At 44.7% G+C, this 22,140-nt stretch overlaps 1 protein-coding gene across 2 annotated transcripts in view; it reads right to left on the bottom strand.

Moving 5' to 3' along the window:
* hadh (hydroxyacyl-CoA dehydrogenase) overlaps positions 1–18,593 on the bottom strand; it is a 46,664-nt gene extending 28,071 nt beyond the window's left edge. Inside the window, exon 1 of one of the 2 annotated variants that reach the window (XM_041185632.1) lies at positions 18,334–18,593. In XM_041185632.1, the coding sequence (XP_041041566.1) occupies positions 18,334–18,444 (111 nt within the window). In that variant the 5' untranslated portion in view covers positions 18,445–18,593. Of the gene's footprint in view, positions 1–2,130; positions 2,187–18,333 lie in introns of those variants that run through there. The other variant, XM_041185643.1, reaches the window with a different exon arrangement.
* Between the last annotated feature and the right edge of the window lie 3,547 nt (positions 18,594–22,140).

Raw genomic sequence — 22,140 nt, 5'->3', positions numbered from 1 at the left:
GCACACATGTGGCCATCAAGACGCCAGCGGGTCAGCCGGGTGCCTTCGTCAACAGGAAGGGATTCCACTCTATGAACGTGCAGATAGTGTGTGATCACAGGATGCAGATTCCGCAAGTGTGTGCAAGGTACCCAGGCAGCTCCCATGTCGCTTACATCCTCAGGCACTCCCAAATACCAAGGCTCTTCAGTGCTCCAGCCCCACTAGATGGATGGCTGCTGGGTGACAAGGGCTATCCCCTCAAAAGATGGCTCATGACACCTCTCCGCCATCCAAGAATGGAGGCCAAGCAGCAGTACAACAGGAGCCATGCCTCCACAAGGGCAGTGGTAGAGAAAACCATCTCAAGATGCGCTTCCGATGCCTGAACCGTTCAGGGGGCATACTCCAGTACCCACCGGGTCGTGTGTCACTGATAACGGTTGCATGCTGCGCTCTACACAATCTGGTACTGGCAAGGGGGGATGCAGTGGAGAAAGAAGATCTTGACACAGCTGCACAGGCAACAGACGACGAGTCCAGTAGTGAGTCCGAGGACGAGCACAGTGAGGAGAACACTGAGGGCATAAACGCAGGCCTGGGTAACCTACAGGGAGGCGAGGACACCTGGGACACTTTGATCCAACGGTCCTTCAGCTAGACTACTAAATAAGAAGCACCACCACCACCACATGCCAGGGCTGCAGGCTCCATACTCGTCCCTGAACGGACCAGTTCCTTGGTCAACAACATAAACTATGTGCCTTTGCAATACAGTTTCAGGAGACACACGTCCATCATAACATCATGGCCTACCCTGCACCTAGATAACAAATGAAGCATACAGAGGCCAGTTGCACAAAATAACATATAATTTCCTTGTGAATGTTAAAAGTCACAGAAATTAACACGAACTGGTGTTTTCCATCACGCCATTAAAAACTGAAGAAAAATGAGGGAACCAAATATCACCCATGATAAGCCCGTGTTGTGCTTAAGGGGCTTTAACTTTTCACCTGTGGGTGCTATGTCGAGGTGCTCCCCTCTCGCTGGCACCAGCAATGGAGGCAGCCTGCTCACTCTGCTCTCTTGTTGGCCTTGATGACCTTGGCAGGCGTCCTCTGGCTGTGGAGCTTGTACTGGCCAGTGCCACGGCTGGCATCTCCGCAGTCGTCACAGTATCATTAGGTACCACAGTCACTGGCAGAGGGGTGGAGGAGCTGCTACCATCATCCGGAGCAGCCTGAGAGGAGCCCGCAGAGATGACAGGCAGCTCGTGTGCCAATGTCAGGTCGCTTTCCACCTCCTTGCTCACCATTGATGGATGGGCACCTAGCTGAGATACCGGGTGCCCAATCCATCTCCCACACTGACACTGACCAGCTGAGGCCATTGCCGCTGAGAGGGCTTGCAGGTCCGAGCGCGTCCCCAGGCACCTCTGATTGAGTCCCTGGAGGAGCCTCTCCATGGGAGTCGCCACTCTCTCCATGTAGGAGGCATTGCGCTCAGCCATGAGGGTCAATGCAGTGCTTATGCTCCACATGGACTCCTCCACAACGGACACCATGGCACGCATTCCATGTGTCTCCATCAGATCCTCCCATTCACCCTGCTGGATGTCCAGCATCTGCTGCTTCAGGGACAACTCCAGAGGCCCATTATCAGCCATCGAATGAGCATTGTCCTAGTCCCCAGCAATCCTCCTATTGCCAGAGGCCTGGGCACCCTCTGCCTCCCCCTGCACCTCAAGTGAGCATGTAGTGCCCTCACCAATGTGCACCAATAGAGTACACGGCGATGTTATGCGCACCAAGGTGCTGGTAACTGTGCTGGTGCCTGCTTGACAGACACAGTGTGACGCAGGTACGTGATGAGCACGGTGGTCCTCAGGGGTCAGGGGTGGGCCATCAGGCTCCTCATAACGAACTGCTGGTAAGCCTAACAGGGAGAAGAAGGACATATCATTAGGTTAAGTCATGAAACTATCATGGTGCATGTCTGGCACCCTGATGAGACAGAGAATTACATCATGGTGCCCTCATCTATCGATTATCAATGGGGATTCCAGGTTCAAGGCTCACATCAATAAAGAGACTACACTGGAATGGTAGCAATAACCGACATTCTCACCTCAGTGCATTGCACTCTTACCTTCCTCTGGCACCCCAGCCTCACTGCGGCTGCTTGACCGAGGTGCATGGCACCTGTCCAGCTCCAGGGCCTCCTCCTTGTATTGCAAAAGGATGAGGAGGTGTGGGGGTCCCCCGCCAGTCCACGACCTCTCAGCATTGTTATGGGATGGTTTCTCCTGAAAAGACAGAGCAGCATTGATTAGTCTACTCTCTACCTGCAGCGCCATTACAGCTTGGCCAATCCCACCTGAGGAGCACCTCACAGGGCTCAGAACATTCATGACCCTGGAGCTGCTTACCCCCTTGGCCAGCTCCTGCCTCACTGACATTTGGCACTCAGACTCTAACACCTCTGAGGTCCACGGGGGTGGGGCAGCTCTCAACTGTTCTGCAAAGTGACCCATGCCAACACAGTACTCACCCTTCCCGATCGCAGGAGATCATTGAATCACTTCCAGCACTGGACCCATGTGCTTCTCACCACATTGTGGCTGCTGACCCTGGATGCCACCTCCTCCCAGGCCTTTTTGGTGAGGTAGGAAGGCTTCCTCCTCCCATCCCTGGGGACAAGGGTTTCTCTCCTTGCTGGAGAGCTGCGAGGCACTTGTCCAAAAAACACAGGGCCGACTGCCCTGCAAGCCTGCCCTCCCACCTGCTGTGTCCACCCACTACGGTCTTCATTGGCAACACTTCCGCATCCTTCGGTGGCAGCCTTCCAGGGGCTGCTGAGGCCGCATTTGAATTGGCCACCGGGTCGTCATTGGACCCAGCAGACATCACGTCCCCACCCAACCCTTCGCGCCCATTCCAGGCCACGTATCATACTGGGCAGGCCTTAATTGATCTGCCCGCATAAAATTGCAGACCCCTGCCAATCGCGAGCAGTGGTTGGATTTCCGACGGCCCCCGCCCAGCAATCCCACACACCAAGGGTAAAATTCTGCCCCTGGTTTCCCTCCAGTGTGATTCCTTTCCCCTATTGGCAAAACTTGGATCTGTTGAAAGTGAGAGCAGCAGTTCTGCATTTGGGTCCCACTCACCATTTTTAAAGGGCTGCCGAGACTTCCCGACTCCACAAAAATCCAGCCAATTATCTCAGAGACTATTTTGGAGTGCTGCACACAAACAAGTGTGTTATTGGAATAGCCAAAGATACTGGAACAGAGTAGAGTTGGAAAATACCATGGCAACAGAACATAAAGAACAGACTTACATTTAGATAGCACTTTTTACAACTTCAAGATGTCTCAAAGTACTTTGTGGCCAATTAAGTTCTTTTCAAAGTATAGTTACTGCTGTAATGTAGGAAACAAATATTCGCAAAGTGGTGGAGTTTAATGCAAGATTTATGATGAAAACATGAATGAATATAACTGAAACATTCATGTAGAAATGTAGGTTTTAAAATGAGTGTTGAGCTAAAAATAGGTTAATGTTAAGAGGGAAAAAATGTGGAAGGGAAATTGATCATGTGGTGATGCGCAGAGAAAACAAACTGAATTGCAGAATACAATTCAAAACGTCAATAAAATCCCTAAATCCAATTTAATAACAAAGAGTTTGATAAATTCAGTCAACTTGAAGAACCGATCTTCGCCATGGGTCCTTATTCGGTGCTGTTTTTCCAGTTGTACATTTTTTGGGTGGGGTTATGCCAGCTTCTTAACTTGGGCAGGAATAGAAATATAATAATATGTGGAATAAAACAACAGATGGGAGTTGTCCCTAAAGTATTAAGCTACAGGTAGCCTGCTGGACCATATACTTCATTATCAACTAAGATAAAAGCAAAAAACTGCGGATGCTCGAAATCCAAAACAAAAACAAAAATAAAAATACCTGGAAAAACTCAGCAGGTCTGACAGCATCTGCGGAGAGGAACACAGTTAACGTTTTGAGTCCGTATGACCCTTCAACAGAACTAAGGAAAAACAGAAGATTCTATTTATCTCTTATTTATTTATTTCTCTTCTATTTATCCTAAGTTCTGTTGAAGGGTCATACGGACTCAAAACGTTAACTGTTCCTCTCAGCAGATGCTGTCAGATCTGCTGAGTTTTTCCAGGTATTTTTATGTTTGTTTTTTTTTTGTACTCCATTATCAATATCGTTTTCCAAAGTAATAACAAAGCATTAATTTATAAATCTGAATTAAATTGTTAATCTTAAAGGTTAGAACTATTTCAAATTAGTGCACTTTTTTCCTAGTTTTTAAAAGTGATGGAAGGAGAAACCTTGAAGAATTTTTTCCTCAAAGAAGCATTTAAATGTGAACTTCCTAAGCAGTTTTGGTAAACGTGAAGAGAAATAATAAAGAGTTTTCAAGGAAAACCAAACTAGCAATAATATGGAGCAGGCATTGGAAAATTGGGCCACATGTTCTCCTCCTGAGCCATTCTAAGATTCTACATTTTCCAACTAGTTGGACAAAATAACATTCACCAGTTTAAACCTTTTTGAGGCTCTGTCAATATACCGAGTAATAAATTGAGGAGGGAAAAGAGAACATTTCCTCTGAAAATTACTTTTTCTATTAAGCTTTCCTCCAATAGGTTTATTGTGGCAATTTACCAAAAAAAAGCAATCTTTATTAATTGCACTGTTTAAAACACTTTTTTAAAATCTAAATAAAGGTTACACACCTTTTTATGAAGGCATTTTCTTCCATTGTTACATTTACTCACATACTATTCCGAATCACAGAACTCTTATCAATGTCATCCTGAGGGGGTGCAGAGGAGATTCACCAGGATGTTGCCTGGGATGAAACATTTAAGTTATGAAGAGAGGTTGGATAGACTTGCGTTGTTTTCGTTGGAGCAGAGAAGACCGAGGGGGCGACCTGATCGAGGTGTACAAGATTATGAGGGGCATGTACAGGGTGGATAGGGAACAGCTGTTCCCCTTAGTTGAAGGAACAGTCACAAGGGGGCATAAGTTCAAGTTGAGGGGCAGGAGGTTTAGGGGGGGATGTGAGGAAAAACATTTTTACCCAGAGGGTGGTGACGGTCTGGAATGCACTGCCTGGAAGGGTGGTGGATGCGGGTTGCCTCACATCCTTTAAAAAGTACCTGGATGAGCACTTGGCACGTCATAACATTCAAGGCTGTGGGCCAAGTGCTGGTAAATGGGATTAGGTAGGTAGGTCAGGTGTTTCTCACGTGTCGGTACAGACTCGATGGGCCGAAGGGCCTCTTCTGCACTGTGATTCTGAAACAAGCTGCACTTTAGACAGACCGGGGCAGAACCCCTCGATTTTATTTTAACTCCATCCCTATGAAATTTGACTGGTGTCGCTTGTGTCAATTTCTGAAATATACATTAAATATGGACAATACTATGGGTATACGCTGCAGAGCTTCAAAGTAAGAAAAATACAGTGGTGGTAGATTGCTCGGGCAGAATAATACAGAGGAAGGGGACAGCACGCAACATCCCTCCCCTTCCCCGGAAACCACATCAGTGTGAAGCCAATCGGCTACACGCTGACCAGCCCTGCAGCAATAAAGCCCTGCAGGGTTCACTAACGTGATCCAAGTGGGACTGGGGTGGAGGTCCTGCTCCATCAGTCCCAGCAGCGCCAGGAAGGCGTCAGTGGCCACTGCCAGGACAGCAGCTGGAAAGAGGAGCCCAAGGCCTAGGATCCCAGAACAGGTGAAGTCCAGCACCTTGCGCCGGGAGCATTAGGGAGAGGGGCAGTGCAAGGGAGAGAGTGGGTTTAAGAGAGACAGCGTGTAGCAAGGAAGGGGAGGGGGGGTGTTTCAGTCTAAGGTGGGGGCCACCCCGCTAGCAGCAAAGGACAGCCCTGAAGAGCAACTCCCTCCTTCCTTCCCGTCCTTTAACCATTTGAAGTTAAATATCATATTAAATAAATAAATATAAATAGAAAAATAAATTAAATATCAAGCCTATCATGGCAAGGGTAGCGTATTATTAGGGTCAATAGACTTGATAACAAGCCTAATTGACTCTTAATTGGTCATTTTAATATGGGTGGGCTGTCGATTTCAGTGTTATTATGGGGATGAGCTCAGGGGTGGGTGTGAAGGTGGTGGGATGAGCGCCCACCCCATGTTACAACAAAAGAGTCTGATGTGGGATCAGCATGGCCATCTGCAGAACTGGCAGTTCATCTCGTCATTGTTGGAAAAATACAGTAAAACATTAATAAAGCAAAATTTATCTTATCATCACCGTTGTTGATTTCAGTTATTACTGAAAAAGTACTAATTAGCTTCACATTATTTTGTGCCAAAACAATAAAGAAAAACAAATTTTAAGAAGTAGAAAAAACAGAAAAGTACAAAATAAGGTTACAGAGGTTAATGAGCTTGTCTGATATTATTTCAAATTCTATGTTTACTTCTGGTCATCTCTTTATGTGCATTGGAAAGGGTGCGAATAAAAGCAAATAGAAAGATCTGAGGTGCAGATAGGATATTTATGATGAAAGGCAAAAGAAGTTTATACTCTAGAGTCTGGTAAAGTCCACACAATGAAGTTCAAGGCTGAGGTGAATTCAGACGAAAACTTTTAATGTCAGTCTGACCAGCTGGGAAAATTTCAAATTCAACAAGGGTAAATTGTAAACAGATTTTGCTGACAGGAATACAATTATTTGGAATTATCTATCAGGTGAGAAGAGATCTTAGAGAAGTTGAAATTGCAATTGGGTGCTCAGCTGAGTGAGTTGAAATGCTCGAGGGTCAGGTATTGGAGGCAAATGAATGGCCTTTTCTCATCCTTGACTTCAGCGATATTGCAGTTAGTGCCATTGTTATTCTACACAGATATTCCACTATCACCTTGGAATCAGAACATTATGAATTCAAATTCCACTCCAGGATTTTCATACATAACCTATGTATGAAATGTAGTACCAAGGCAGTGCTGTGCTATTTGAGATTACATCTACTAGTGGAGAGGTGAGACATTAAACAGCAGCCAAATGCCAAATACTTAGAAACACTGACACTATTCTGAAGTTCCCCAGTGGTAGGGCCAATCATTCCTCCCTGAGCCAATGCTACCAGAAAGCAAACCGACAGAAGTGATAAGGTGCAAATGCAAAGTTTGCTTTTTTCCCCCTTTTAACATCCAGCTGGCACCGCAACATTGTGAAATAAAGATCAAAATATGGTGAAATAAAGACAAAACACACATTCAAAAATGTAAACAGAGTGGTGATAAGATTAAAGCGCAAACTGGTCAGTTTTTTTAAAAAACTAGAATTCTGCGCACTGTGTGGCAGCAGAATTGAATAATACAAAGAAAAAAATCACAAACTTGATTAATATTTTATGCACCCAAAAGTAAACACTGTAGATTGCACTCTGGCCAGCTTTCCAGAGAAGATAAGGTTTTTATTTCTAATTAATTAAACAAAACACTTGATAACTGGGGATCAATACAGTCTTGCAATTAAACTTGACTCAAAAATCATCAAACCCAACTTTTGCAGTACACTAAAGCAATGATCTTTTAAACAAATTAGAGTAAAGGCTACAGGAGGCATTGAAATCTCACACAGCAGCACTTAAATCTCCAGTGCCATCCACCCACACAAATTCTATTAAATTAACTAAGTAAATAGTTACTTATAAAACCACAGATTCTACTTTCGCTATGGCTAATAGAACATGTTTTATCTTCACTTGAACATAAGCTTTGTGAGTTTTTTTAAATGAATTAGGGCACTGATGCCATGAATATTTAGGCACTAAGGTTTGAAATGTACATTACAGAACAATAGCCAAATGAATGGAATGGATTAACTATTCCATTACTGTGAAAGGCAGAGGGCTATCAAGTGAATGCATCAGGTATTTGTCTGCTAGTATCTGCTCATCTAACATATATCCCTCAATCAACATCACCTAAAAAAGATAAAACCAGAAAATATTGAAAATACTCAACAACTCTGGCAGCATCTACGGAGAGAGAAACTGAGTTTACATTTCAAGTTAAGGATCTTTCATCAATTTCTGAAATATTAACTCTAAAGAGGGAACAAACATCTCTCATTCTCTGTCTCCCTTGCTCTGAAAACATGCCCTCCATATTTTCAGACCTCTTGTACACGTAGACTGTCCCCTTAATGTCACCCGTGCTCGGTCCAGCTCACCAACTTGCTGTATTCTCTGCCTGCTGCGCAATAATCTGTTGCCAACAACTTTTGCAGAGTTAATGGCAAAAGCCTTCCTCCTTGACTCTCAAATGATGTGCCCAGCCTGTCATCCCATACCATAATTATAGGTACAAGTGTCTCAAAACTGGCAACCTTGAGGCCAAGTCTGTGATGGATTTCGGATCTTGCCGGTTTTTGGCTTGGGCAGTTTGAGTTCAGGGTCACTCAGACCTCTCGGAGCATAGGAAAAGACAGGCACGCGAAGCCAATAACTAGTCAGTGTGCCACTGCGCCAACGCAGCACCTCACCCGACAAGCTGGTAAGTTAGTTTACTTATCTAAAATAATAATAATAAAAAATTATGCACAACAGCTTGAAAAAATTGTCCAGTTTTCAAATATCACTGGTTTTCGGATTTGAGACACCACCTACCCCATAAATTTTTGTTTTCTTGTGCTCTTATAATGATCTCCGTTTTCCTCATTATTCTCATTACCTAAATTTGATCACTAATTGGTTTGATTTGAATCACCCTTCCTCATCTTTAAACACTTTTTGCGATCCTGTGTTTAAATTATTTCATTGCATTGACCATTTTATATGAGTCTATCCAGATAAATAAATTTTCTCAATTTCCTTATCGATCCCTGTAAGGTTAATTTTGGGTGGTCAACTTATGTAATTACCAATGTCTTTGTCTTGTTAGTATGCATGTTCAAGTCATATTTCAAACTGGTCTGATTTGTAATTTCAAATAAATTGTAAATTTATTTTGCATCTACAATCAATTCTCCATTAGGTCTCCCATAAGTTGTTTGGTCAGTTTTCTGTCCATTTTGGGCCCAACTTTTAAAGATACCCAGACACTTTAAGAGAATGAATTGAGGCTGTGTGTATAAGACTGAGCACTAATGCATCCACTTGTCCTTCTTCAGATCTTTATCCATTTTATCTTTATACCCTTTATCAGCTCTTAATGCTGCTTACTCTTCCCAGTAAAGATTGGTAATGATTCTCTCATCAATTCCAACTTTTTGCAGATGTCATGAAACTTTTGTCTTTCACATTGACAAACAATTATATCAGTTCATTGGTACTTCTCTCTCCAAACCTTGCTCAAACTTAACAGTTCTTCACAGGTTATTTTCTTGCTTGTAATATTAGATTTCTAAATTTTGGAACCATTAGCAAAGCTATTCCTGTCTGTTTATTTCTGAATAAAAATGCCTTCCTTGATTTCCCTTATGTGTCTTTTTTTCCCCAAAACAAGTGACTGCGTCCCTGGGCTCTGAAGGTAGCAAAACTACATGTTATTTTCAAAAATAAATGAAATTAGGCCATTTGACCCTTAATATGATGCTCTATGCATGCACACTCAGAAACCTGGTACATTTGTGGTGGTCACATCAAATGGTGAGTTATGAGATGGGTGCCCTAAAATTTCTGCCATACAACAAGGTCTCACCTGGTGTGTGTTTTATTTGGAGGTGTTGAATAAATTTGAGCAACTACACACCAGGGATGGGAGGAAAGGGAGAAGGAGGGTGAAAAAATTTGAGGGCTATGAGAAAGACTGCAAAATATCAAAAGCTGGTCAAACTTGGTGTAATCTTCATGTGTCCAAATCAAGTAATTCAGCAGCATACCAACCATCAGCAACTCAGGTTACAACTCTCTCTTCCTTCACTCCCCCTTCATTATCCAACCAGATCTCTATCTCACTCCCTTTCCTTCCAGCCTGCTCATGCTACTGTTCCTCCTCTACTTTGCACACTCCCACTCCACTAACCTTTACTGGGTTCTCCCCCTCCAAAAGCATTGGCATCTCTTGCTCTCTATTCCAATGAACAAGTACGCTTCCACCCTGCCTAGTTTCTATTTCTCAGGAGCCCACTCTTTCCAGCTACTATCTCTCCTTCTCTATTCCTTATTCCGCCTCTCCTCTGTCCCAATTCTTTTTGCTGAGTTCCGCATTCCCCAGCTCCAGTAATTCTGGCATTATATCAGATTATTGGTTGTATTAAGCGGAGAGTGGGCTAGAACCACAATCTGAGGACAATAAAGAAACAGAACAACGGCAAAAGAAATAAGTACCAAAACTAGGTACAAGAAAGACTGAGATGGAAGAAGAAAGCAGAAATTCAAAAAAGGGGAGAAAGCAAAAACCAATAAAAAGCTAACATATTCCAACAAAAGAGGTTAAATTCCAGTTTTCAGATTTCTAACCTTTACATAAACAAGTATGTGCAATCACACAGGAAAGCACATTACCAAATGTTAAATAAATACTTCTGAGTTAACAATTTAAATATTAATTGAGTTGCAAACTTTGAGCTTAAGGGACAACTCAAATCCTTACAAAAAGAAATTGGTTATTCCAACAGCATGATTTTTGAAAATATTCATTCATGGATGGAGGTGTCGCTAAATCAGAATTTATTGTCCATCCCTAGTTGCCCTCCAGAATATGGTGGCGAGACACCTTCTTGAACCACTGCAGTTTGTGTGATGTAAATACATCCACAGGGAGGTAGTTCCAGAGTTTTGACCCAGCGACATTGAAGGAACGGCCATATAGTTCCAAGTCAGGGTGGTGTGTAACTCAGAGGGGAACTTGAAGGTGATGGTGTTCCCATGTGTCTACTGCCCATGTTCTTCTAGGCGGTTGTGGTCACAGTTTTGAAAGGTGCTGTTGAAGAATTTGTAAATTGTTTCATCTGAACTCATACCGCAGCTACATAGAGTAACTATACGGTTATGATTCACTGCTTTTTGTTACTCTTTAGTTTAACCGTAATATTTTGAGAGTTGAACAAAAAGAAACGAACTTTTGAGGCCATCAAGTAGCACTTTCTTTTAAAAAAGTTTAAAAAATTAACATTGAAGTGTCAGTTTGGCTTAGTTGGTAGTAGTCTTCTTAGAGTCAGAGGGTTGTGGGCTTAAGCCCCACTCCAGAGATTTGAGCATAAACTAAACTGACTGACACTTAGTGGTGAAATAAGGAAGTGCTGAATGAGTAGGGGTGCCGTCTCGCAGGTGAGGCCTATCAGTCTGTTCAGGTTTTTGCAAAGGGACTCTTGACCATATTCAGAGAGCAGGGGAGTTCTTTCAATCTTATGGCCAAAATTAACTGGGAATTTAATCGCCTGATATCTTGCTGCGTGCAGGTATGGTACCATGTCAGTTATGGTACTGGACTTGAAACCAAGAAGTTACCACTTTAAAATACAGAATCTTTACAGTGCAGAATGAGGCCATTCAGCCCATCGAGTCTACACTGGTTTGCTGAAAGAGCATTCCACCTAATTCCACTCCCCTGCCTTATCCCCATAACCTTGCACATTCTTTCTTTTCAGATAGTAATTCAATTCCCATTTGAATACTTCGATTGAACCTACCTCCACCACCCTTTCAGGAAGTTTGTTCCTGACTCCAACCACTCTCTGGGTGAAAAACTTTTCCTCACATCACTTCTACTCCTTTTGCCAATTATTTTGAATCTGTACCCTCTAGTTGTCGATGCTCTCTTGAGTGGGAACACTTTCTCACTATTTGCCTTGTCCGTACCCCTCAGGATCTTGAATACCTCTGTCAAGTCTTCTCTCAGCCTTCTTTTCTCCAAGGAAAACAGTCACAACCTATCCAATCATCTTCATAGCTACAGTTGTTTATCCCTGGAATCATTCTTGTGAATCTCCTCTGTGCTCTCTTCAATGCCTTCACATCCTTCCTCAAATAAGGCACCCAGAAGTGGAAGCAGTGTTCCAGATGAGGCCTAACTAGTGTTTGTAGTTGCTGGCACCATCCTTGCATCCCTTTTTGAACAAGGGTATAACATTCTCAATTCTCTCGTCCTCTGGCACCTCCCCTGTGTCTAAGGAAGACTGGAGGATTATCACCAGTGCCTCTGAAATTTCCACTCAGGAATCCTTGAATGTGTCATCACCTCCAAAATCTGTTCCCATCTGTCCCAGGACTCCAATTTGAATCCCTCCAATCAGGTTTTTGCCCCATTTAGGTACAGAAACAGCTCTTATCAAAGTCACAAATCACATCCTGTGTAACTGTGACAAAGATAAATTATCACTCTTTGCCCTTTTCAATCTGTATGCAGCATTTAACAAGTTTGTTCACACCCTCCTCCCTCAACACCTCTCCACTGTCATCCAGCTGGGTGGGACTGTTCTCACATGATTCCATTCTTATCTATCTAATTGTAGCCAGGAGTCACTTGCAATGGTTTCTCTTCCCGCTCCTGCACCAATACCACTGGCGTCCCCCAAGGATTGATTCTTGGCACCTTCCTATTTTTCATCGACATGCTGCCCCTTGGTGACATTATCCGAAAACACAGCATTAGTTTTCACACTGACATCATCCAGCTCCACCTCATCACAACCTCTTTCGACTTGTCCACTTTGCTAAATTATCAGGCAGCAATAACCAGTACTGAATGAACAGAAATTGCTTCCAATTAAATATTTGGAAGGATGAAGCCACTGCTTTTGGTCCCCAGAGCTACTTACTCCCACCCTGTCCTTGGAAACCATCTGAAATCAGACTGTTTATAACCTCGATGTTATACTTGACTTAGAGGTGAGTAACTGATCATATATCCACGTCATCTCTACAACCGCCTATTTCCAACTCCATAACATCGCTCGGCTTCACCCCTGCCTCACCTCAATCCTGCCTTTGTTACCTCCAGACTTGATATTCTAATACACTCCTGGCTAGTCTTCCATATTCTACCCTCTGTAAACTTGAGGTAATCAAAAAGCTCTGCCAATCATGTCCTTATTCACCCCCATTTGCTGAACTACATTGGCTCCCAGTCAATAAATGTCCTGATTTGTAAATTCTCATCCTCGTTTTCAAATCCCTTCACAACATTCCCCTCCTCCTATCTCTGTAATCTATTCCAGTCTTACAACCCTCCAAGATATCTGCAATCCTCTTAATTCTGGCCCTTGGGGCATGGCCCATGTTAATATCTCCACCACTGGTGGTCCTGCCTTCAGCTATTAACCCTGTCACCAGGTATCCTCTTACAAAATAACACACAGCTGAGCTTTGCCTCCTCCGCACAAATGCAGAGTAGGTCACTCTTAGCCCTTTTCATACTGGGGATTTATTGCACCTCGTCACACAGTAACAGGCAGCCCTGCAAACTTCCATGGGCGTTTATGAATGCTGCCCACTCATGTCTAGCTTCAAAGTTAGTTCTTCAATAGTCTGTCATGGGTATGTTCTGTGATTCAAAATGGGCTGAACCTTTCACTGTGCAGGTGACCAATCGCTCGTGGAGAAACAAAATGGTAGAAAATAACCTGATGTCACCACCACTTCCATTTCCTATACCAACTTTTAAGCTCATCATTGAGGTTCTCTTTATTTATAAACTGAATGAAAATAAACCAAGCTGAACATTCACTTTGTGGTGTGGAACAGAATTAATTATCCTATAAAAAGAATTTCAACTTTCTAATGACTCTGGAAAGACAGGGACATTCAGGAATGCTAACATCTGAGTTGTCTATTTGCCAAATCTAAGCGGTAATGATCAGGAAAGATGAGACATAGTTAAAATTACCTTACTGTCAGCATTCTGCACTGATCCACTCATCATATATAGAACAAGATAAAAATTGGGAAAATTACAGAAATTGTGCAATGTGCCGGTCACTGGGAAAGAGCAGATTGGGGGGTGTTAGGACTGTTGTATCTCAGCTTTCAAATGGGCTAGATAATGTGGAGAACAACAAGCTGTTTAACCCCATCACTGAGCATCAAGCCATTGTTTCCAGGACTGTCACTGACCTCATCTCCTCTGGAGATCTTCCTTCCAGTTTCTAACCTGATAGTCTCCCAACCTCGGACGGCCCGCTTCTACCTCCTACCCAAAATCCACAAACAGGACTGTCCCGGCAGACCGATCGTGTCAGCCTGTTCCTGCCCCATGGAACTCATTTCTCGCTATCTTGACTCCATTCTCTCTCCCCTTGTCCAGTCCCTTCCCACCTACATCCGTAATTCCTCTGACACCCTACATCATATCAACAATTTCCGGTTCTCTGGCCCCAACCGCCTCCTCTTCACCATGGACGTCCAATCCCTCTACACCTCCATCCCCCACCGGGATGGTCTGGTGGCTCTCCGCTTCTTCCTTGAACAGAGGCCTGAACAATCCCCATCCACCACTACTCTCCTTTGTCTGGCTGAACTGGCTGAACACTGAACAATTTCTCCTTTAACTCCTCTCACTTCCTCCAAATAAAAGGTGTGGCTATGGGTACCCGCATGGGCCCCAGCTATGCCTGTCTCTTTATGGGGTATGTGGAACATTCCTTGTTCCAGTCCTACCCCAGCCCCCTCCCACAACTCTTTCTCCGGTACATTGATGATTACTTCGGTGCTGCTTCATGCTCTCGTCGGGGCCTGGAAAAATTTATTAATTTTGCTTCCAATTTCCACCACTCCATCATTTTCACATGGTCCATCTTGGACAGTTCCCTTCCCTTCCTTGACCTCTCTGTCTCAATTTCTGGTGATAGACTGTCCACCAATATCCATTACAAGCCTGCCGACTCCCACAGCTACCTCGACTACAGCTTCTCACACCCCACTTCCTATAAGGACGCCATCCCATTCTCTCAGTTCCTTCGCCTCCATCGCATCTGTTCTGATCATGCCACTTTCAAAAACAGTTCCTCTGGCATGTCCTCCTTCTTCCTTAACCAAGGTTTTCCACCCACAGTGGTTGATAAGGCCCTCAACCGTGTCCGGCCCATCTCCCACGCATCCGCCCTCACACCTTCTCCTCCCTCCCAGAAACATATAGGGTTGCCCTTGTCCTCACTTATCACCCCACCAGCCTCCGCATTCAAAGGATCATCCTCCGCCATTTCCGCCAACTCCAGCATGATGCCACCACCAAACACATCTTCCCTTCACCTCCCCGCACCCCCCCCCCCCCCCCCCCGCATTCCTTAGGGATCATTCCCTCCGTGACACCCTGGTCCACTCCTCCATCACCCTCTACACCTCAACCCCCTTCCACGGCACCTTCCCAAGCAACCGCAGAAGATGTAACACCTGCCCCTTCACTTCCCCTCTCCTCACCGTCCAAGGGCCCAAACACTCATTTCAAGTGAAGCAGCATTTCACTTGCACTTCCCTCAATTTAGTCTATTGCATTCGTTGCTCCCAATGCGGTTTCCTCTACATTGGAGAGACCAAACGCAGACTGGGTGACCGCTTTGCAGAACACCTTCGGTCTGTCCGCAAGCATTACCCAGGCTTCCCTAGAAAAACTCAGCAGGTCCAGCAGCATCGAATCCTCATGACCCTTCCACAGAACTGAGTGAATATAAGGAGAGGAGTAAAATACAAGCTGGTTTGGGATGGGTTGGGGTGGGGGGGGGTGAAGAGAGAAGTTGGGGGGTGGTGTGGTTGTAGGGACAAGCAAGCAGTGATAAGAGCAGATAATCTGCTCCTATCACTGCTTGCTTGTCCCTACAACCACACCACCGGCACCCCCGCCCCACTTCCCCTCCCCCACCCCCCCCACCCCAAACCAGCTTATATTTCACCCCTCTCCTTATATTCACTTAGTTCTGTGGAAGGGTCATGAGGACTCGAAACGTCAACTCTTTTTTTCTCCGCCGATACTGCTGGACCTGCTGAATTTTTCCAGGTAATTCTGTTTTTGTTTTGGATTTCCAGCATCCACAGTTTTTTGTTTTTAACCCAGACTTCCCTGTTGCTTGCCATTTCAACACTCCACCCTGCTCTCATGCCCACATGTCCATCCTTGGCTTGCTGCATTGTTCCAGTGAAGCTCAACGCAAACTGGAGGAACGACACCTCATCTTCCGACTAGGTACTTTACAGCCTTCCGGACTGAATATTGAGTTCAATAACTTTAGATCATGAACTCTCTCCTCCAGCCCCGCTTCCTTTCCGATTTTCCCCCTCTTTTTGTTTTTTCCAATAATTTATATAGACTTTTCTTTTCCCACCTATTTCCATTATTTTTAAATGTATTTCCATCCATTGTTTTACCTCTACCTTTTAGCCTTTTTCGATTCCTTCACCCCAACCCATCCCCACTAGGGCTATCTGTACCTTGCTTATCCTGCTTCCTACCCTTACTTAGCACATTCCTTTAGACATTATCACCACCTTCAACACCTCTTTGTCCTTTTGTCTGTGACATCTTTTGGATATCTCCACCTATCACTGACCCTCTACCTAGCTCTTCTTGTCCCAACACCCCCACCCCCCCAAACCAGCTTATATTTCACCCCTTCTCTATTTATATTTAGTTCTGTTGAAGGGTCATGCGGACTTGAAATGTTAACTGTGTTCCTGTCCACCGATGCTGCCTGACCTGCTGAGTTTTTCCAGGTATTTTTGTTTTTGTTTTGGATTTCCAGCATCCGCAGTTCTTTGCTTTTAAACTGTTTAACCTTGCCCAGAACTGTACAACCAGAGGACACCAGAGGTGTTTGAAGGGAGTAAATTCAAAACTAATCAGTAGAAACAGTGACCTCAATGTTAACACGGTTGGGAGGAGTTAAATCCTAAAAAACACCAACTGTGACCCTAATCCAACACATAAATCCCAGCAAAGCCATCTGAGAAACTAAACCAATGTATCTGGTAATGTGAAAGTTGAATCACAGTTGAAACCCAATTAGTTCTCTTGAATCCTGCCACCTCCACCCAGTCTGGTCTACACGTGAATCCAGTCCTTTGCCAACATGATTGATCAATAGATGGAAAATATATGTTGTCTGTTACATTGCAAGAACAAATAATTTTTGTAAAATAATCGACTGCAGTATTTGCTATTAAACGCTCTCCAAAGTTGGCTATGAGGTACTTTAGAAATGAAGGCTGCTCGACACCACCCAGCATAAAGCAGTCTGCTTAATTGGCACCATAATGAATGATCAGTGAAGCAAAGCAGAGAAGAATTGAGGCTACAGGGTTGTGGTTTTTGAGGTGAATAATGAAGATATTTTGGACAAGTCACACTGCTGATGAAGAGATGCTAGTAAAATTTCAGTCCAAAAGATCTCTGCTGACCAAGATCAGCAAGAGACAGCTGGAATTTCTCGGGCACGTAATAGGAAATCATGATGTAGAAAGTCTGATGCTGATGGGAAAGATCGATGGTAAAAGAGATCCAGATAGTCAAAGAACGATCTTTCTAAAAAGCCACGCAAACTGCATGAATGTACCACCAATGAAGATGATCCATGCCTCCAGAGCTAGATTAACATGGAGATCCAGAGCATGATAACTGAAGAGAGAGCGGGGAGATATCCGACAGCTTATACATTATCCATTCCCGCACCAGCAGCGGTGCAACCTGGCCGCAGTGTGTACCATCGCCAGGACTTCTTCGACAACACCTCCACTACCTGGAAGGCCAAGGGCAGCGGGCGTATTGGAAAAGCTACACCCCAAGTTGCCAACCATCCCACCTTGGGTCATATAACGCCGATCCTGCACCGCCGCTGAGTTGAAAGCCTGCCGAGCAGCACCTTCACCACATGGGCTTCCGCGGTTTAGGAAGATGGCGGCTGCAATGACCACCACCTTCTCTGACGGGGGCAATCGGAGATGGGGCAATAAATGGCAGCCATGCCAGTCAAAGACCTTGGGAATGCAAGTTCTGCCCTGGGTTCAAGGAGCTGCAATATTCAATATTTTCAAAAAGGAATTGCAAAGATTTGTAGAGAATCTAAGGCGAAAGACAGTGAGCCAGAGGGATGCATCTCCGCCAGTTGTTGTTGTAATTGTGGGGGGTGGGGGGGGGGGGGGGCGCCTCCATTCGAATGTTACCCCAGATGCCGTTGACATTCAAATTTCAAACCCGGCCCCGGCCCCGGCCCCGGCTCCCAGCTGGCTCGCGCAGCCGCACCAGCAAGGGGGGGAGGGGACTACGTCCGCGTGCTGACCTTTCACCCAGGCCGCGAGTCACCGAAAGAGGGGGGGCCGGGAGGCGATTCGACGCTCCCTCCGCCACCCCCGCCATCACCTCACTCACTCGCTAAGTGACCGACGCTCAAAGCCGATTTTACCTGAGCAATACCAGCGCCCATGAGGCCGCCACCGATCACCGTGACGTGCTTGATGGCCAGACTCTTGGCGGACGACATGGATCGCAGGAACTGGTGGGTGACAAATGCCATGCTCGCTCAGCTGTTAAGTCCGCTTTACTCCCTCGGCTGTTAGTATCAGGGAGGAGCACACCTGCCCTGTCAATCATCAAATGGCTGGCGGGTGGAGGGCAGCTCCCGATTAATAAATCATCGTAAAGGGACGGGGCTCCCTATGGGGCGGAGCTTGCCCCTATCAATCATTTTAAAGGGGGGGGGAGCTTCCAGCACCGGCAATGATATTAAGGGGCGGAGCTTCCAGCTCTGTCAATCAATGCCCGGGGTGGTGCTCTCTACGCTGTCAATCATTATCCGGGGCGGAGACCCCGCGTCATTTTAAGCAGTGGAGCTCTCCGCACTGTTAATCAGTTTAAGCAGTGGAGCTCTCCGCACTGTCAATCATTTTAAGGGGCGGAGCTCTCTGTACTATCAATCATTTTAAGGGGCGGAGCTCTCTACTATCAATCATTTTAAGGGGCGGAGCTCTCCGCACTGTCAATCATTTTAAGGGGCGGAGCTCTCTGTACTATCAATCATTTTAAGGGGCGGAGCTCTCCGCACTGTCAATCATTTTAAGGGGCGGAGCTCTCCGCACTGTCAATTATAATATGAGGCGGAGCTTGCCGCCCTGTCAATCATTGTCAGCGGCAGAAGGTCATCAGATGTTGCACAGAGGATGCTTGAAGGACTGCTTGTCCTGTCAAAAGCAACAGCTTTCATTTATATAATTTTTTCACGATACAAAAAACCACTCCTCCACATAGATTTATTTGAACCTAGACAGCTGAAGGCTGTGAGGTGATGCACTGGGGCAGGACAAACAAGGCGCTGGAACACACGATGAATGGTAGGACCCTGGGAAGTACCAAGGGTCAGAGAGACCTTGGTGTACATGTTCACCGGTCCCTTAAGGTAGCTGGACAGGTAGATAAGGTGGTTAAGAAGGCATATGGGATACTTGCCTTTATTAGCCGAGGCATAGAATATAAGAGCAGGGAGGTTATGCTGGAACTGTATAAAACGCTATTTAGGCCACAGCTAGAGCATTGCATGCAGTTCTGGAATCTGCATTATAGGAAGGATGTGATTGGACTAGAGAGAATGCAGAGGAGATTTACCAGGATGTTGCCTGGCCTAGAGAGTTTTAGTTATGAGGAGAGATTGCATAGACTGGAGTTATTTTCACTGGAGCAGAGGAGATTGAGGGGGAACATGATTGAGGTGTATAAAATTATGAGGGGCATAGATAGGGTAGACAGGGTGAAACTTTTCCCCTTGGTGGAGGGATCAATAACCAGGGGGCATAGATTTAAGGTAAGGGGCAGGAGGTCTAGAGGGGATGTAAGGAAGAATTTTTTCACCCAAAGGGTGGTGGGAATCTGGAACTCACTGACTGAAAGGGTGGTAGAGGCAGAAACCCTCATAACATTTAAGAATTATTTGGATGTGCACTTGCAATGCCATGGCAGACAAGTCTATGGGCCTAGTGCTGGAAAATGCGATTAGAATAGTTACTTGTTTGACCGGCGCAGACTCGATGGGCCAAAGGGCCTTATTCTGTGCTGTAGACTTCTACAGCTCTATGACATGGTGAATGGAGATGGTCATGCAAGAAGCCTGGGAAGCTGCTGACTGAAGAAGGGTCAGCTCTGAAGAAGAGTCATACAGACTCAAAACGTTAACACTGTTTCTCTCTCCACAGATGCTGTCAGACCTGCTGAGTTTTTCCAGCATTTTCTGTTTTTATTTAGGATGCTAACTGACCTCATTTAGCCTTTCGTTTTATAGGTTGTAACAATTTCATGGAGATGTAATGTAAGTTAATTTATAAACTAAAAGGAGAAGTGTAAGAACATCCATTTTATGTTCAGCTTTTTACAACTTCAGGATATCCCAAAGCACGTTATAACCAATTTAGCACTTTTAAAGTTGTCACTGTTGTAGGAAATTAGAAAGAGTTCATGAGAATGGTTCCAGAGATGAGGAACTTCTGTTGTGTAGATAGTTGGGACCGTTTTCCTTAGTGAAGGGAATGTTGAGAGGAGATTTGATAGAGATATTGAAAATCATGGGGAGTCCAGGCAGAGTAGATAGGGAAAAACTGTTCCCAAGTAAAAACAGAAAATGCTGGAAAAACTCAGCAGGTCTGGCAGCAACTGTAGAGAGAGAAATAAGAGTTAATGTTTCAAGTCTGTATGACTTTTCTTCAGAACTCTGAAGGAAAGTCATACAGACATGAAGCATTAACTCGGTTTCTCTCTCCACAAATGCTGCCAGAGCCACTGAGTTTTTCCAGCATTTTCTGTTTAGAAACACAGAAAGTAGGAACAGGAGAAGGTCATTTGATCCTTCGAGCCTCCTCCGCCATTCAGTTTGATCATGGCTGATCCTCTATCTCAATGCTGTACTCTCATGCTCTCCCCAAACACCTTGACGCCTTTATAGTCCAGAAATCTTTGTATTTCCTTCTTAAATATATTCAGTGACTTGGACTCCACAGTCTTCTGTGGAAGAGAATTCCATAGGTTCACCACCCTCTGAGTGAAGAAGGTTCTCTTCATCTCAAGCCGTAAATGGTCTACCCCATTTCCTGAGACTGTGGCCCCTTGTTCTAAACCCTCCCCCCCCCCTCCACCCCCCCAAGCCAGTAGAAATATCATCCCTGCATCCAATCTGTCCACTCCTGTCAGAATTTTATATGTTTCAATGAGATCTCTTCTCATTCTTCTAAACTCCACAGCGCTCAACAGTTGATTTGCAGATCATCTGCCTACTCTCTGGTTAAAGAGATCATCTGCCTCCTCTGGGAGGAGGGAAAGAATTAACTGAAGGCAGAGAATTCTCATGTCCAGGGAAGGTGTGTCCTGTTTGTAACTTTAAATGAGGACTGCAATTAGTATATCATTCTCTGTAACTGCCTTTATTTTAAAAAGTGGACACTAACAAGACTGTTAAGATGGCTGCTGAGGGTCAAGTGACTTTTACAATTTCTGCGCACACAAGGGATTAATTCCTATCTGAAAATGCCTCTGGAAAGTTCTCAAGTGCGAATGGGTTTCTCTAGTGCAAAGGGAACATTCTTACCAGCTCAGTGGAAGAGATTTAACAAACAATAGCTGGCAGACATGTTGGAATCATGAGAATGGAATATCAAATAAGGTCTTCCAGTGAATTACCCGTAGCCGGTATCTTGATGGGTTATCATTCATTCCCCCATCAATCACTCTGGCTCTAACCTATTGTGTGAACACCTATTGTGTGAACAATGGAAGGCACTGGAACTTGCCCCATCAAGTGACTGATAAATCCTTTATTATTTCAAGATGCAGAGTGAAATTCAGTCAGCTTACACAGACCACCAGTTTCAAGATGTCAGCAGTGGAAAAGGCAGTAGACTTTTTAAACCTGGAAACTGTTACATCTAAAAAGTCTCCCAGTCTGATTCCTATTCCAAGTCCACCTGTAAAGAAATTTGATCTTTTGGTAAAAAGAAACTACAAGTGACTAACTTTTTAACATGCTGAACATCAATTTCCTTGAGGGAACACTACAATAATCCCTGATATACGACTGCAGTTATTGAAACCATCTAAAATACCTTTCAGAGAGAAAACACCGCCTTCTCTGAGCCCGCAAGGACTGTTTTCCTGTGATGTGCCAAGCCACGAACTATGAAAAATTCTTTTGTTTACAACTTGTAAGACTGCACCATTCTCTTGAACTGTACCT

This window comes from Carcharodon carcharias, chromosome 1 (genome assembly GCF_017639515.1).
Source record: "Carcharodon carcharias isolate sCarCar2 chromosome 1, sCarCar2.pri, whole genome shotgun sequence".
Lineage (NCBI taxonomy): Eukaryota > Metazoa > Chordata > Chondrichthyes > Lamniformes > Lamnidae > Carcharodon > Carcharodon carcharias.
The sequence above is the reverse complement of the archived record's forward strand: the minus strand, read 5'-3'. Positions and strand labels throughout refer to the sequence as shown.